This window comes from Lepisma saccharinum, chromosome 13 (assembly GCF_977018435.1).
Source record: "Lepisma saccharinum chromosome 13, izLepSacc3.1, whole genome shotgun sequence".
NCBI lineage: Eukaryota > Metazoa > Arthropoda > Insecta > Zygentoma > Lepismatidae > Lepisma > Lepisma saccharinum.
Window position 1 is genome coordinate 49,319,291 of NC_139241.1, and position 19,044 is coordinate 49,338,334.

General features: G+C 36.8%; 1 protein-coding gene across 2 annotated transcripts in view; it reads left to right on the plus strand.

Annotated features, from left to right (window-relative positions):
* The window catches only part of LOC145997268 (cytosolic carboxypeptidase 2-like), a 57,057-nt gene that overhangs the window by 33,245 nt on the left and 4,768 nt on the right, over positions 1 to 19,044 (plus strand). For both annotated transcript variants that reach the window (XM_083134137.1, XM_083134136.1), the window contains exons 10-16: positions 605 to 764; positions 2,341 to 2,568; positions 8,715 to 8,806; positions 11,319 to 11,478; positions 12,868 to 13,090; positions 14,755 to 14,822; positions 18,376 to 18,436. In XM_083134137.1, coding sequence (XP_082990263.1) covers positions 605 to 764; positions 2,341 to 2,568; positions 8,715 to 8,806; positions 11,319 to 11,478; positions 12,868 to 13,090; positions 14,755 to 14,822; positions 18,376 to 18,436 — 992 coding nt within the window. The remainder of the gene's footprint in view (positions 1 to 604; positions 765 to 2,340; positions 2,569 to 8,714; positions 8,807 to 11,318; positions 11,479 to 12,867; positions 13,091 to 14,754; positions 14,823 to 18,375; positions 18,437 to 19,044) is intronic.

Genomic DNA, 19,044 nt, shown 5'->3' on the forward strand with positions numbered 1-19,044 from the left:
TCTCATTCGTCATTCTTGCATTTCACTGTACATATTTTCCACAAATTCTTCACCAAATATGTTGTATCCGGATTATCCAGATTTTGTGGCTATCCCTATTTCATACATCTCAGCGATGCCTCTCTTTATTTTGAATTGAAAGAACACCACTACCTTGCTTAAAACAGAAAATTGACTTACCTTTTTTTTCCCCCTGGTCCTTCAAATATCTATGGCACTTGAAATGCCATTTTTCAACAAGTAAGTTGCATATGAAAAACAACCCTCTAAACCAAAAAAATTCTGAAATAAGGTTATGAAGGAACCTCGATTTTACATTTTTCTATGAACCAAGGTGACAAAACTAAAGATGCGTGAAAATGTAAATTTGGGGAAAATTTCATAACATTTTGCTATGCTGCAACCATAAAAATTGAATGTATAATGGGGAAAATGTAAAAATCAGAATTGTGCTGAAGTTTATTTGCATGAATGAGGGCGTTTTCTATTAATCAGTGCACAAACATTGTAAACAAACCCTGTTAAGTTTTCCATAACAAAACATTTTGTAACAAGCGAATATTGTGATTTCTTCTCTCTGTAACTATGGTAATTTTATTTTTAGGCTCATGGAGGAGTGTGGAATTCTCATGTACTGTGATCTGCATGCCCACTCACGGAAGCACAATATATTCATGTATGGCTGTGAGACAAAGATCACTTCTGACAGACATCTTCAGGAGCAAGTTTTCCCTCTTATGCTGCACAAAAATGCAGCAGACAAGGTAAATATATGCACTGGAAAACTTGATTACCTGATAGCGATTTAAATGAGTTCATTTCATTGTCATACTGGATAAAAAGTAGTGTTAAGCTGATAACAATATATATGTACTGAAACTGAAATTTCCGGTGTGGGTGTTTCACAAGGTCTCCAACAGAGTTGGGTGCGAGGCCTGGGTAAAAAAAAGAAGAAGTGCTCCCCTGTGCATAGCACCACGCCCTGAAGGCGTATAGGGGGTGTGGGGGTAATGCCCCATACTTTCTTGATCCGGTCATGAGTGGGGTGATGTGGTCAGCATCATGCCCCTGACCGCCTTTATCCCCCCAGGGTTTTCCCCAGGTACCCATGTTGTTCGATGCTGGGTGGGCGCCAGGGCCGCTTCCATCGTTAGAAAAGTTCCCGGATTTGAACCGGCGGGGGATCGAACCCGGGTCCTTTAGCATGGTAGTCAGATGCGTTACCGACTGAGCCACCGCGGCCACCTGTGGGATATAATATTTGCCTTATACGAGGGCTGGAGCATATGTCAAGGCAACAATTTTTTTTTCTTCAGGAGAATGTAGAACTGGAAAATATACAAATGGAAGAGGACACTGTGTGAAACTGAACAATGTATGAACAAGCCAGATGTGGGAGGCGTCACATACCATCAGCCTCATCAGGTGAGAATCAGGACATTTCACGATGATGGCCATTTCTTCTCAGTCCAAAACAATCTCCCACATTCTTGGCAGGTGTTGTGGACACTTATTTCTTCTGAGTCCGAGACAATCTTCCACATTGTTGGCAGGTGTTGTGGACACTCTAGGGGACTACTTTCAGGGTTCATACGGGGCTTTGTTTGTGCATCTTTTGTTTTTTGTACTGACAATGTAGCCTTGTGACTAATACACGCATGTAGAACAAAACTTCTTTTTTTCACTTCCCTACAAACCCTGGCACACATGACCTGTCTTGTTCATACATGGTTCAATTCCATAAAGTGTAATCTTCAATTTGTACATTTCGACTTTTTTTTTGACAGTCCTGAATTCTTGCGAAAAAAAAAGTTGCCATGCCCAACCCACGTACAATTACTCTTGAGTGTATCAGTTCTAAGTGGTATTGCTCAACCTCAGGAAGTAGCATCTAAGATGTCATAGCGGTCACGTCACCACCTTGTAATCAAGTGGTACCGGGTTCAATCGCCACTGAAGGCACAAAGTGATTTCAATATCACTTTAAACTGTAAGTCCAGTCCCAATTAGCCTATCTGTGCATAAAGTGTACTCCAAACTCAACCTCAGGGAGAAAAATTTACAATTATATTTTCCTTCTTAAAGTTTTTAATCTTAATGGAGTGTCAAATCTAATTTTATTAAATTTTTTCTCAAGCATTCAATATTCCTTTTACAATTCGTACAGTACTGTGAACCTCCAAAATGGCTCCTTTCCTGCAAAAAATAATGCATCAAAGCTTGTGGAGTCAATTAATTAATAGTAGTATGCACAAAATGAGAAGTTAACACAGACCTCTTTTGTACAAGTCCCTTTACACAAGCATTATTAATAAGTTGGCTTTGCTTTTGGTATTTCAGTTTTCCTTTGAGAGTTGCAAATTCAAGATTCAAAAATCGAAAGAAGGCACCGGCCGCATTGTTGTTTGGATGATGGGGATACTCAACAGCTACACCATGGAAGCCTCCTTTGGTGGGTCTTTACTTGGAAGCAGATCAAATACTCATTTTTCAACGGCTGACTTCGAGTCCATGGGAAAATATTTCTGCGAAACACTGATCGATTTTTGTGATGAAGACCCAGCGAAGGTAAGGCAAGCAGTAGTAGTAGTAGTAGTAGTAGTAAAAGAATGTAGGTACTTAATGTGTGAACATTTCTGATGCCTAGTAGCTAGTAAAATATTTGGCAAGTCAGAAATTTGAGCAAAGGTTGACTCCGAATGTATGGAATATTTCATATTAGCTGATACCAATTACAATGTAACAGTTCACAAAATATTGGTTGGGATTTAATCTCTGATAATTTTCCTGAATTGTCCCATAACGTGGTCTACAGCATCAGGACTTACTGTCGGATTAAACATTATAGATACTCGAGTTTGGACTCCAATAAAAAATTAACCAGTAGACCTACGTACATAACAACAAGTTACATCAAAATTTAGCTTATTCAATTCTGTGTTAATATATGCTAACCAAATGTTTTTTTGAGTTTGTCTTCTATTTTTTATTGTTGTGAAAACAAGAAAATTGCTGCTTTCTTCGGGTTTTGCAAACGATCACTCTCTTTGAATTTCTATAAATAGAAAACGGGTGGTTCGATTGTGATGAAATTTTAGTATCGTGCAGGCAGAAAGATTTTAATCACAATTCTTAGTTTTCAGATTTTTAAAAATTGTCAAAAAACTGTTATTTTCAATTTTGCGAAATAACCTTTTCTTGGTATTGGGTAATCATACACATACAATATTGGTCTTGTTTTGAAGCTTTTTGCATTGGTTTTTAAAATCCATTATTGTTGTCAATTCATTGCGAAACTGATTTTATACAGATTTTTATTCGGTGGGGTAAAGCTGTTCGCAGAATGTGGCAACACGGCACACACAACGATGTCCGTTGAACCGTGGAAACTTCAGGCTACCCCAGCAAGACAATGCGTGCGGTTTTGCCACTTTCCACGTACATATTTACTCTGCCGAATAAAAATCTGTATAAAATCGGTTTCGCAATGTGAATTGACAATGATAATGGATTTTAAAAACAGATGCAAAAACTTCAAAACAAGACCAATATTGTATTTGTAGGATTAGCCAATACCAAGAAAAGGTTCTTTCGCAAAATTGAAAATAACAGTTTTTTGACAATTTTTAAAAATCTGAAAATTAAGAACTGTGATTAAAATCTTTCTGCCTGCACGATACTAAACTTTCATCACGATGGGACTACCAGTTTTCTATTTATAGAATTTCAAAAAGAGCGATTGTTTGCAAAACTCCAAAAAAGTGGCAATTGTGTTTTCACGACGATAAAAAAATAGAAGACACACTCGAAAAAACATTTGGTTAGCATAGATTAATGCAGAATTGAATAAGCTAAATTTTGATGTAACTCGTTTTATTTAGGTCTACTGGTTAATTTTTAATTGGAGTCCAAACTCGAGTATCTATAATTTTTAATCTGACAGTAGGCTGAGGCTACACGATGCATGCAGGTTGAAGTCTCCTGGAGGAAGCGTAACAACTTTCCTCCTGAGATTTTGGGCTGTTTATGGGACTGGTGACCGAACACCCACCAAGGTGAGGAAATTGGGGAGCTAAGAATGAGTAGTGTAAGATGGTCATGGAAAACCTGCAACAATTACTACTATAACCACACGTCATCCCGCAACTGGTTGAATGATTGCCCACTTCTGCTGAGGCATGTGGGAGTGAGACTAGCAGTCAGTAGGCAGACCTTGTGCCACGGGTTATTATTATATTATTACGTTTTCTGAATTACGCATAATTCAAAATTTTAAATTTTTATTGTATCATCATTGTGTGAAAAAATGTTTTTGTGATTAAATATTTTGTAATGTAATTCATTGAATATTATAAACAAAACTCTAGTAAATTGATGGAGTAAAATTACAATAGAATTCTTATATATGAACATTATTAATATATCAGATCAGTAAATATTTATAAAAAATTTAGCAATCCACCAATATGACTATATCAGCTGATATCGATAAATCTGTCCTGTTATTAATTCTGAATCAAGTATTATTAGAATGTAGTACAATTAAGCAATGATTATTCATAACATTATTTTCCATATGCTCCCAACTTGGATTATTCTAATGGTAAGTCTTTTCTTTTGCATTTCCTATATATGTGTAGTTACATAAACTGACACAGCATAACAAATTCAACTTATGGTTTAAAACAAAGAAAAAGTAAGTTCCAAAAACTGACTTGTCTAGGTTATAACTCTGAAGCACAAAACTAACTTAGACTCATGTTTTAATGATGGGCGGATTGAAGCCAGTTTAGTGTTTGATAGTTTGCTTCTTAGTGTCAAGTACTAAAGTAGTCAAATAGGTGGTCAAGCTGTATCCTACGTTAACACAGACAATTCCAGCATGCCAGAATGATTAGCACCAGTGGCGTCGCGTGCGGTTCACATATGGGTGTTCACAATATTTCTTTTATACTGAATGGAGACTTACTCCTCTCCCTTGTAACTTCATCTTCAATTGAAAAAGTAAGAATAACAGTTCAACTTATTTTCAACTATTTCCCACAAAAATCACGCTATATTTGAAGTAATACCTTTTTAAATTCAATTAACACCCTTTTAATTACGCAATTTACAATTAGTAATGGTTAGTGCAACCTAATTAGTATAACATGCAATCTCAGGTATGTACAATGCAAGACTACCATACTTCGCAATCTACTTTCTATTACACCGACCATATGTTAACCAACCACATTCATTCAGCATTGAAAGCACGTGCATCGTTAGCGGGACAGAGGGGAGGACGCGTCTAGTCCAGAAAAAAAATATTTTGTATGCAAGATATTTGAGAATTATACAGAATGACCTCGCCCCGCCCACAATAACTCGGTTGGGATGCTTATGATCAATGTGACATTCCATATGTTCCTTCTTCCCTCGTGTTTCGTATTTTCCCTCCTAGCATCATTTTGCCATGGTTCAGAGAGATTGATTTTTGACCATTTAATGCAAGGGTTCTCAAATTTCTTTGCTTCACGGGGCCCTTAGCGTTTCAAGATTTTTCCGCGGCGCCAAGAATGTAGCCCTCTCTAACACTTGCATCAGTCAGTTACTTGTAAGATTGCATGCCTTAAGTTAAAAATTAAACATGTGTTTCAAATTCAGAAACATTTCATATGTAAAAATGTACTAACTAAGCACATATTTGAAACATCCATAGCACTGACTAACAGTTCAGTGAAAATATTGGAACATTTCGCAGCGCCCCTGCGCCCCTCAGGATGCCGCGGCACACTCTTATTATTAACATATTTACCCGTCGTAGCCTTCTAATCGAGGGGTCCTCGGTTCGATACCCGTGGAGGAACTTAGTTATTCGAATCCCACTTAAAACTGTAGGTCCAGTCCCGATTAGTCTTACTGAGCATAAATTGGACTTAAAACACCAAAAAAATCAATCAAACATATTTACCATCCTTGATCTCATGCATTGCACGAAACTAATCGTTCCAGAGGTAGTATTTTTGTATAGCTATGTGCAAATGGTAACAAACGCCCAGAATGTGTCCTTTGCCCATCCATGCTTCGAGTGAATTGTTCAATTACAAGAACTGTCCGATGAAAAAAGAATAACAATTCTCTTTTAGATATATTAAAATATTTTTTAAATGTATCTATTACAAACAAGACTACTTACTGATTTGTCCGAATAAGTGGCCAAAGAACACACTCTAAATATGCACTTTCAATTATACATTTGCACATGAACTCCCTCCTGAAGGATAACCGGCCGAAGCCTATAATTGAGCTCTAGATATTACACAGAAAAAAATAAAATTCTCACTGTGGGTCGAGTAATTGAACGCCACACACCAACGCACAATCCACTTAATAATGATATCAAGAGAAACTAAATTCTACATTATGCTGGCACTTACCTTTATAGAGGATACAGTTCCTTTAGTAATTTCTGTTGCAACCACTGTGGTGAATTTTACTTGTATTCTACCTCTTGTACAATGTAGAGGTCCGGCTGGTGAGGGCCCATCCTTTTTACTTCAGTTCGTTCTGCTTCGCTCATTCGCGAAAATGGAGTTTCTTTCAAACTCCTAACAGTATTCATAGTGTACAAAACACAACACTACACTACACACACACACACTACACGCACGCACGTCTGAAAGCCAATGCACATAAGGTCACCCAACCGCTTGCCAATAGATATTGCGCTCTCCAACAGTCGACACCACTCTAACCGCGTTTTGCCGGTTGCCGCCAAAGAGCATAGGCTTTTTTATTGCCCCGCAAAAGGAAGGGAACTTGACCTTTCCAAAAATAACGTGTCCCTTGCAGGTCTCCCACAGCAACAGTGTTGCCAACAACTGAAACGCAGAAGTTGCTAAATCTTCAACATGCGCTAAAAGTTGCTGAATCAAATTTACTGGTGAAAAATGCAAAATATATTTTTAAAAAGTGCTGTAAAGAACAACTTACATCAGGTTTATTCCAACCAATAAATTAAATTTCAATGTTTGTGCGTTTATATGTACATTAAAAAAAATACTTAATTTCAAATGAGAATTTATACATATTTCATTTTAACTTTCTAACTTCAAAGAAGAAAATATTATGTGTAGCAAAAATGCATCTCTAGTATTCTGAAAGTTATATTTTGTTCTTCACAATAAGCATATTCCAATAACGTAGAGAATAGTAAAAATAATTTACTAACATCAATTAAATTTTTTTACGGTAACAGCTATTTAGGCCTAGGACTCCATACTATTCTGAGTATAGTTACCAGAAAAATGCGCGTTCAATTGATGTAAATGTAGTCGGCACTTTCCTTTGCAATTTAATTCGGTGAGAGTTCTTCTCTTTTTTTTGCATTAAAAACGTCGATTACTAAAAAAAAGTTTCACAGTCTGAATGGCCCTTAGCCGCACATGCGAAAATCATATAAACCTTGAAAGATATGTAACTCCTGCAGACTAGTTTCTAAAGAAAAGTCGCTCGTCACTATTCCGTGAACTTTAGCGCCCACTGGAATTTAAAATCTGCCAGGTTTATCGACTTCACACTAAAGTTTGCAACTATGTAGTGCAGACCGTCTCGAGTCCCCCTAGGCATGCCTTGTATATGCTGCACTCTGGTGCCGAATGCAAGAAGTATTGCCGCTTGAATCCGGGCTCCCAGCACCATATGTTCGCACAGCCCAGTGAACACTTTCGCGGTATAGTGGCCAACAGCCCGTTAGCTGCCAGTTCACAAAACACAACACAGCAATTGTGTTCATCGCAACCGTGCAACACAGGAGTCAGTGTTACCAACTATCTAAAAAAGTTATCAGATGTGAAAGACGTCAACTCCGAGTAAATTGTGTGTATATATTCGAAAATCAAAAAAGTATTTTTTTCAATTAAATATGTGTGTGTGTGTGCATTTCATATGTACGTAATTTAAAACATATACATGAGTGTTCACGTGCTCATGCGAACATTATCACGCGACGCGCCTGATTAGCACTATCACCTTTAATGCAGGTTGTCTTGGTTTTGACAATAAAGTTAAAAATAAAATCCGTGTTGACTTGAAAAGAAGTAGAAGACTTCAATTTGGAAAGCCAGATGGCAGTTGGGGCATGACTTGTACTGACCACATGCCACTCAGCTACGAGTAAAATGATGCTTGGCTGGCTTTGGACCTTAAATGTTCATTGTTCTATAGAGTTTATGCAACATGTTTACAAATTTACCATATATAGGGCTGAGTTGTTACTGATCCCAATGTATCAGTATCGGAAAGTATTGGTTAAAATTTAATCATCAATACTGGCCAATACCTTTCAGAAGTTCAGAAATCTTCCACTGTCCACAAGAATGCTACCTAACATTTTCACGGAGTCATTATTTTAGCATTGTGAGGAGAAAGGGATTTTGTGATTAATAGTTACCTTATGTGAAGTTACCAATATTTTAAAGCGAATCTCAAGTAGAATGATATGACATGTTAAAAATATATCTTAGAAATTATAAATATCTTGAACTACTTCAAATTGTTTTAGTTCCCGAGTATAGGTTTCGGTATTGATGGAGATATGCAAGAGTATTAGGATTGAGTCAAATTAGTACATGTTCAACCCCAATCATAATGCTTTAAGCAATCAAATGGTGGGAAGAAATTAGAGCATCTAAGTTTTACCTTTTGTTTTTCTAGAACATTGTGTCCCATAGGAGAGGTTACGGACAAAGATAATCAACAGGCTTGCAAAGGAAGGTTCAAGTGCTGAGGAACCGACAAATATTGATCTCTCAGATTACACAAGGTAAGTTAAGTTGCATTAAATATTACATTCTGCTAAAATAGAACTTTTCATGTTATTCCCATAATCACTAACTTCACACCACGAGGTGTTTCGTACATGTTCTATTAATTGCAACAAAAGGATCAACCACCACCAAATACAGAATTCCACAAACATTAATTTGGTATATACACTGCAGAATGGACACTTTCACCCCTTAAGTGTGGATTTTGTTGAACAAGTCGTTACTGGAAAATATAGGTTTTCGTCAAATTCAGTGTACACCTTCCACATTGTGGTGCTGTAGTACAGAAGGTGTATATAGTCACACAGACGTTTGGTGAGATAGTTCTAGCTGTAGTAGAAACAAAAAAATAGTAGCAAGAGAGGAGAAAGACAAAAAAAGAAGATGAAAAGAAAGAAGAAGGGAAAATTAGTCTCGTCTTCTTCTTTTTCCCCTTTCACACTTAAGGGGTTAATCTGTATTCTATCATTATTGGCTAATAGTATAAATTTAACCCTACTTTTTCACATGGGCCAATAACATCTATTCCATCTCTTTTCTGGGTTCCCCACCTTCACAATCAGCCTATTTCATAAATACATTTTCTCTTATATTCACTTTCATTATTCATGTTTCTCTTATTACCTACTTTTGTAAACAAATTAGCAGGAGTAAGTATGTGAGAGTTAGCATTATTACTAGTGATTGAAGTGCAAAATCCTAGCTGTGGGGTGCTTGGTTGTGTTTAGGAATACGATGGGGCATACTTGCATAGATTAATATGGAGACAATGTAGTATGTGGGGGATGCTTATGCAAATTATCCTAGGTGGAGGATGCTTTCGACACATTTCGTTGGCTGGGGGGGGATAGCACTCCACCCTTCCACATATACACACTTCGAGCACTGATGATTACAGAAACACATTCTTGTAAAACACATTCAGGTAAATGATATTGATTTGATTTAAGGAGGAGTGTTTCAAGATTAAAAATTGCCTTGGTATGTGAGAGTAGCTACTAACTCCTAATTGTGAAATAATAGAAAAGTCACTTGGAATTTAATCCAATCCAGTTGTATAGGTAAGTTACGGTAAAGGTATCCCATGCCATAAGAACACCTGGGGTGATGTGGAGGTAGAGCTCCACATATTCTTGATCTCGGCCATAGTTGGGATGATGTGATTACCCCCCAGGTACCCATTGATTTGAGGCTGGGTGAGTCCTAGAGCCACTTTATGCAGGGGCAAGGCCGGAAAAATTCCCATCTTAGATCACCCACCTAGGAATGGAGCCGTCTCTTCCATGTGGCAGTCAGATGCTCTACCAACTGAGCTACCAGGGCTCTTAATCCAGATTTGTATAGAAGTGTAAATTGAAACATGAGAGTGATAGACATGGTGACTACCTTTCCACAAAAGGGGAGGGGACACAAGGTGCTTGACTGAGGAATCTAGCAATATCAGAATGTATCTCATTACTCAATTACAAAGTCTCCCAGTCCTACTTTGGCTAGTTAACCTACCATTGAGGAACAGTGTAGCATGCACACTGCGAGAACAGTATGCTCACAACCATTCCAGTCATGACAGTTGCACGTAATCAGCAATGGAGGATATTACACAAATATTTTTAGGTTGACTATTCTAAGGTTCAACCTCAGTAACTTGGACACAGTGAATGCTTGGGCATTGTAAAATAATCCTGGTGTAAAGTTACAACATATAAGACCACAAAAACATATTTGACACTTCTCTGATTATGTTTTCCAAATGTGCTGGATTAACTAACCATTTCGGTAAATTCAGTTGAGAAATAGGAAAAATTTATAATTGAAAATATTGCTTGACAAGAATAGCTTTGTTAATTACCTATTATAATTTACATGGTGCTAATATTTCCAATGCTAATTTTCATGGCATTAAAATAAAAGGTACAAATTTGAGTTTTACAAAATTTGCTTCTGCAAATTTAATAGATATCATATTTGATTAGTCTAATATCAGTTATGACATTAAAAATGTTCTATTATCAGGACTATCATCTAGTTGCAGAGGATTAAAATTTGTTTTGGTTCTTGGTTCTATTAGAATATAGATACCAGGATAGACGAGAAGATTTTTTACTGGAAGATGAGAGAAAAAAGTCTGCATTAATTGTCACCATTTCTTGCTGTAACTTCCTTTTCACTTCAATTTGTTTTTTGTTTTGCAATCTAGTTCACACCATTACAGCAGGTCTGCCTGCCCTAACTAACAAGACAAAATAGGGTCTCAGTCACTCGATCAATGGCACGGTATGCCAGATATCTTGGTCTGAGTCCTAGTCGAGCCTCCATTTTTTGCTGAAAATTCTACATACTTCCTAAATATGTCAATGTAAACACAACACACTATGCTGAAGACAGGGAGAGAACAGGTCGTGAAATGATATAAAAAGCCAGACACAGTCCAAACAATTCATCATGAATCAACAAGTACTGAACAGTTACAAATAAGAATTTACTTATCTGTTTCCAATATATTTACAGTGACGAGGGGGACACAAGCAGTTGCACTGATGACGAAGATAATGTACAACAAATTATGAACAACTTCGGCCAACAACAAGACAGCAATATCGTATTAGAAGAATCTCAGTCAATCAGGCTGTCGAAAAAGAATTTAAGGGAAAATAGAAAAACAATGAAGGTACGTGTGTTTACTTTTGTTCTAATTTTGTCGCTTTTCTTTCAGGGTACTTTATCTACTGACCTTCATATTATGTAATGTTGCGGTTATGCTACAACTTGAGCATCTATAAGAGAGAAAATTGAGATCTACAATGATCAATAAGTGAGAGCTTTATTCATATGAAAAACACAAAGATGCTCATTAGATTTCTGCAAAGACAAATATAATTGGCAACACAATTCAAACACTTCTAAATATTAGTTAAAAACAACACGAAACACACGATAAACACATTACAAGTTTGCCGAAGAAGTCGAGAGCTTGGACAAACTTGTAAAGTGTTTTTTATCATGCTGTTCATGCATTTTGCATTGTGTTTAACTAGTATGTTGCCGGCACGTGACGTAATTTTCTTTTTTCCTGTCATATTACTTCTAAATGTGTTATTTACACACCTGGCACATTTTAGGCTGTCTACGTTAAATAGCCTGCCTTCTCTCGGTAATATCACTACTATGTTCAGCAGTATGTCTAAGTAGGAGGGGTGAAGACTACAGTTATACCAAGAAAGGTAAGATCAAGGCCAACTAACAAACTAAAGTAGACAGCCATTTGCTTACTCCTCTCACAGTCCCTGTAGATGAAAATGTTTCTCTTCACTTGTCATGTTCACCACCATTGCTTCATTGTCAAAAAATGACAATGTTAAATATTATGTGTCTGCTTTCTCTATGTACAGTTTTCCCTTCATCATGATACAACACCTGGTATAGAATAAAGCTGATAAAGAAAAATGTCATGCATTTTGGCAACACAGGGGCAGCAGAATTACATTGCGTGCAGCTGATTGCTTCATTTACTCAGTTAGGGTTGAAAATTTGACTAAAAAGACAGACAGTTTTTCTCTTCTTGGTAGAACAGTAAGTAAGTAACTTAAAAAGAGATTCAATGATGATCACTGCCACCATTCACAAATTGATTTTTTGTTTCGAGCCTAGTCTATTGATTAACAATTTATAAATTATGAATTATACAAGTTATAGCAGATTTAGACTATATTTGATGTACGCAGTTTCAACTTTGTTTTTAAATGTTGCCTGCATTGTTTTTAACAAGTCCTTTCTGATGTCAATTGTACTTAAAACTTGTCAAAATTGATGGGATTCTCATTGGCTTGTGTTATCTTGAATGGCAGACTGAATCAACAAAATTTGATACCTACTACCCTGCTTTTGTCAGTGGTACCCAAATCTCCAAATTTATGGTTGCAGTTTATGCTGGAGGTAGTAGAAAGAATGGTTGCAAAATCCTGTCACAGACTTTAGATTCAGTCGCTCAACAAAAAACTAAGCTAAATGTTCTGTAATTCATTATTATTATTTTTAACTTTTAATTTTTTTTTTTCAGAACATGGGTTTTCCAGAGAAGAATCCTCGTCGTCCTTTGAAAGTGAACCAGGCAACCTTAAAACTTACCCCTGGTGCGGCAGAATCTTCAGAAATGCCATCATGTGACATTTCTGATGATCGAACACTGGAAGATATTGCAGCTCTACTTAGTCGGAAACAGAAACTTGATTGGGTGAAAAGAGCACAAGGGAGGAAGGACAACTTGACATCTGCTGCAAAAGGTAGTGAGCGACCTTTATGTTTAATGTGGCAACTTTTCTATTGCTTTTGTTTTATTTTACTTCGCTTTTTGTGCCACTTTTGGCTAATTTGCGAAGATGGGGATGAGTGATGATATGATGAAACTGATGAATGGACATTCACAAACATCCATGCCCAGGCCAGGATTCAAACCCAGGACTCCTGGCATTGTAGCGCGATGTGCTAATGACTTTGCCACAGGGCAAGCAACTTTTCAATTGTTCCATCTGTCTATTCATTACAAGAATAATTTTATTTCATCTTAAAGTTTATATGAACCAAGAAACTATCATTAAAAAATTCAACTGAATGAATGAATGAATTGAAAATTGATTGAGTTGGTGTTTTAAGTCCACTTTATGAACAGTCAGGCTAATCAGGACTGGACCTACAGTTTAAAACCACTATGCGTCTCCTACAGGTATCGAACCTAGGACCCCTTGATTACAAGGTGATGATGCTACCACTGTGCCATCAGGGAGGCACGAATGAATTGAATATTATGGGTGCAACAGCACAGACCATTTTGCACCCGTCACATTATATGGGACCCAGGTGACAAAATGGCGAGGATAGCTGCACACAATAACAAACATTTTGGAGCAGAACTTCAGCAGTGTAAGCAGTGTCCTACAAATCATACTCACATAGAATCAGCATCAGCTGAAAGTTAAAATCATAAATTTTGTTCAGTGGGCCTTCGGAAGACCGTGTCATTGGACACTATTGAATTAAAGTTGAGAATGAGCACAGCTCTTGACACCACTGACAGGAACATATTAGAAACAATATGGTATGAATTACATACTACACACTAGTGGGTCATGAATGAAGCTCGCACTGGAAATCTTTAGGGTGTGTAAAACTTTCAGATTTTTGTCTTTCAATAGCACTACATACAGGAGAGAAAATGCATCTTTTATTGAAATGATTCCTTAATGAGAAAAATGTTATGAAGAAAAGTGATTTGTCTTGATGTTCTCTGTGAAAATCTGTTAGTTTTTTTACAATAACTCTGTATATAATGGGAAGTATTATGCAACAGTCGTATAGAACTTGCTCAAGATAGGGACAGATGGAAGGCCTGTGTTGCTGCAGCCATGAACCTTCGGGTTTAAGAAGGCTAGAGAGTTAGTTAATTATTTAGTTATTATGCAACAGTCAGAACTAGGGCTGAGTCTATACTAATACCAATGCCAATACTTAGAAATTGAAACAATTTAAAGTAGTTCAAAATATCTATAAATTTTAAAATACAGTTTCTTCTTCACAAATTAATGAAAATTATATATTTTGCAAGATTTCCAGAATAATTAGACTCCTCAAAAGTGTTGCATGGCACTTTTTTGGACCCTGTGACATTCCGGAACTCTGGAAAAGTATTAGCTGATAATGCTGGTCAGAAGTTATTATAAAATTATCTGCTTGGTAAAATCACCAATGATACCAATTACTGATAAACCAATATACATATATTAACATGTAGCTAATTTGATTCTGATTCGATCCTATAATAAAGTCACTATATAAGTTCGTTCTGAGAAAAACTGTAAGTAATGAACATTTGATAATCATACCTGGTATGTAAATAATTTGAAATACACATTCTTGTTAACAGACTGAATTTTGCAATTGTTATTTGCAGGAGGCAAAGGGGGTGAAAGAACATTCATGACTGCTATGCCACCGGAGTTAGTGGTTACATCTGCTCAGGTATTGAAATTCTTGATGCATCTCTTACTTTTGCTCTCTGTTTCAAATAATACAGACTTATGGCATTTATCAAATTAAAATAATTTAAAATATTTATTAAGTTTTAAAAATATAGTTCCTCATTGGAAGTAAACCATATCAATATTTTAAAATGCTGTATTTGCTCATGTATAATGTGCACCTTTTTTCCAAAATTTTTGACACAAAAAAACTGTACTGCATGTTATACATGGAATAATTCACGGGTGAATTCACTATGTCATATGTGTATAACACATGTATATATCAACAGGCATGTATACAAATTATGCCTACAAGTTTGTCAATGTTTGCAAGAAAATTTTGTACAGAACTTCAATAACATGCTTCCATGGTGTTTATTTGCCTTCAATCGGAATGTGTCACTGAGAAAAGCGGTGCCATTCTGACATCAATTGAATTCACACCTCCCCTCACATGGGAGCCAAATCATTGGTATCTTTTTGTGAGAAATAATGGAAAATAACTTACTAACACTGTAAATTCATAATGTATTTACATAGCTGCTCTTTCACTTCTGGATATTTATAACGCCTTCCCTGGCCTTCAGCTTTTTTTTTTTTGGGGCCATTCTCATACACTTGCCTCACCATCATCTTGGTACAAATCAGGCTCATTGAAAAGGCATGATGTCATTATTTCTTGATTGACAACAGTTTGACGATGTACACCCAATAAAGCCATGTTATGTAGCATATAATTTTTTGTTGCTTTCCATATCAAAAACCTTTGTGCCTGCTATACACGCATCTGCATATGAGTAAATACAGTATCCATAATTTTACAAATTGTTAGCACAGAAAACAGAGGCGATGGGACATGATGAGCTGACTATGCATCATCCAATGAAAAGCTGCTTGGTAGGCCTTTTGTTCTCAATGGGGTGTTAACAACATGGGGTTTGGTTTGATTGGCATAAAGTCTCTATTTATGTCTGTGAAATGAATTATGTTTATTTTAGTATACATAAAAGTGCATCAGTTGTAATGAAACGAATGTAATGAAATCAGTAATGTGGTAGTTGCAGTAACAGGTCAGGACTATAGGAGGATGTTAGAGGACTTCCTAGCGGAAGCAACCCAGCAAATTTTGGCACACTCTTGCCCTTTGCCACTACACCATCTGAACACTGTACACCATGACAGACACACATATGATGATAAATTCCAGCTCCACTAATACCTTCTGCCATCAAAAATTGAATAACTGATTGCGGGTCTGTTTGGAAGAATCCATTTCACAACCATAGGCAGTCAACTTATAAGACGCACAGTTTTAGAAGCGATATCGGGCAGAGCTACGGAGAGCGCGTTCTTGGTGATCAGCCAATGGCAGGAGTGCAACGTTGTACAGTTAGGAAACAGCAGCGTGCAAGTTAAACGCCATGTTCTGTATTTTTCTTGCCCTCAAGAAGTTTTCATAAAACTCGCCACTTCAAGGTTCATCATAAGATGGGGCATGACATTTTGAATCTGAATGTTCAACTCCCATGAATTTCCGTCACCTACAGCCGGAGTTATCGTTTCTTCAAGAAACACGGGAAACAGCACGTCTCTACACACACACACACACACACACACACACAATGACCCTTTCGTTTTCCTTCCATGTTCCGTCTGTTTTTTTGTTGCCACCGTGTTGACCCCACTGAGTTCGGCTGAATATGCACAATGACCCTTCATTGTCGTGGGCGTTCACGGACATTGCGAGTCAGTTAAGTCAGTTTGAGTTCAGCATTTTCGTATCAAGTGCGTTGTAAGATAATTTTACTCATACGCCACAAGAACAGTTGTGAGAGGATTCAATACAGCCCTTATTGATTGATTGATTGATTTGATTTATTGTAGTTTGCTTTCTGTCACTTATAGCTAATTGCGAAGATGAGGATGGGTGATGATATGATGAAATTGATGAAGGGACACTTACAAACACCTATGCCCAGGCTGGGATTCGAACCCGGGACCCCTGGTGTCATAGCGCACTGTGCAATACAGCCCTTATGTTCAATAGTTGTGCAATAGTGTGTGGTCTGTGAGTGTTATTTAATAATGTCGCACCAGCACCAATGGTGGAGTGGTTAGTATATCACTCTACGACACCAGGAGTCCCGGATTCGAATCCCAGCTGGGACATGGATCTTTATGAATGTCCATTCATCAACTTCATTATATCATCACTTATTCCCATCTTCGCAATTAGCCAAAAGTGAAAGAAAAGCAAAGTAAAATAAAGCAAATCAAATTAATAATGTCGCTCTCAAAACCTAGTACTAGTATTACAGGCACCAAGGGTAAAATATTACATTCACAAGACAGAAATCTTAGTTTTAAAGTGTATTCTTACTTCAAGGAATTGGCGTCGGAAGAAGTGCGTGCTGAAACAGAGTTTTCTCATAGTTGAGAACTTACAGCTAAAGTGTGTGGTGTATGTGTGCATACTGTGTTGCGTATTATAAAACAGGGTAAAGTATCTACCACAGAAATTGGTGAACCCCTATTCAAATCTCCTGGGAAACATGCTAGAAAACAGAAACGAGAGCGATAATGATGATGATGACCTTGCAGTTTCTCTACAATAAATACCTTCAGACTTCTTTCAGGTACAAGTTTCTCTTATATGCTGCAGTGATATAATTCTGTGTAGAATTCTTCACTATATATTTCATTGTACTCAAATATCACGTGCATGCATTATATATAAAATATGAATATTGGACACAACGAATTCTCTGTTTCCCCTTCCGCTAGCAGTTGGTTTGGCAACACCGCGACAGCACTGTCTGAACTCATGTTCCTTCTAAAAGCGTATGCCGTATAGTTCAGCATACAGCACACTAACACATTACAATAATAACAGCTTCAAGTCTGACATACAACGCCATCTACAGGGGCAAATGAACAACTCAGTGCATTTAAACAATAATGCACATCAAGAGTGAGAGACCTTCATGTGTATGTATGTATGTATGTGTGTGTGTGTGTAATGCACGTGGGTGAACATATTTTCACATTGTGAAGTAGAATATGTTTGAGGCTTTGACCCACCCACATGGAATACCACACCGACTGTATCATCTAGAATGCAACATAAGCTATGGTCATTTTTAGGTACATCTGATCAAATTTCTGTAGAATGTATCATAATCAATACAGTTATTAGTTGCATTCAGCAACTACGGGAGGTTCTTTTGTCATTGAAACACAACAAATAATACACATACACTTCATTGACTGAGAACACAATAAATAGGCTACTTTCATTAGTTTTGTTTTGTTGGAAACAAATTGAATCAACTTGCCACACTGCTTAGAATCTGGTATGTGGCTGTCCCAAGATGTAAACTTACAGTGGTTACAATTAATTTCCTTAAGTTTTTGGCAGAACAAATATGCTGGTCTTTTTCAAGACTAAAACTGAATATCTTATATGTTTAGGTATTTAAAAGTACATTTTAGTGTTTGTTGGTGGTACATTTCATGAAGAATCATATATTTCCATGCTCATTGTTTTACAGGTTTATGATAATCAAACATTCTTTGAATCAAGTGGAAGATACACAAGGAAAGAGACAAGAGGTCAGTACATAGTGCTCTGATATATTTAACTGGAAGAGAGAAAAGTCACACAACCTGTAGTGATAATCATTAGCTTATTTCATAAAATGCAGAATGAAAGATTGACAGGGTGTCTACAATCTCGTAAAAACAAAATTCCCCTGACATTTCCAGGTTATCCAGACCAAGAACATATTTTTTTTCTAGACCAAATCATGAGGACAATTAGCGTACATGAATATGTCCCGAAGAAAATCACAATATTTTAGCTACAAACACTCCCATTTAGAATCCCATTTAACTCCAAGTGCAGGAATATTTTATTTCTCATGTAAAGGTAATAACAAGAAGGGAAATTCAATAATAATTGACTGTTGGATACGGGGAGGAAAGCAAGCATCAGGGGTGAGTTTTTATGTGATACTTGTATTGACCAATGATTAACAAAAATTAACTTTTTAAAAAAAAAAAATCAAATTATTGCGTAAATTATTATTAATATAGTAAAATAACCAATAGTAAAATTTAGCATCATACGTATTGTTCCTATCAAGCACAAACACATCAAAAATTGCAACAAGGAAGTGGTAATTTCCAATTGACCTCCTATTGTAGCAGATTTCCACATG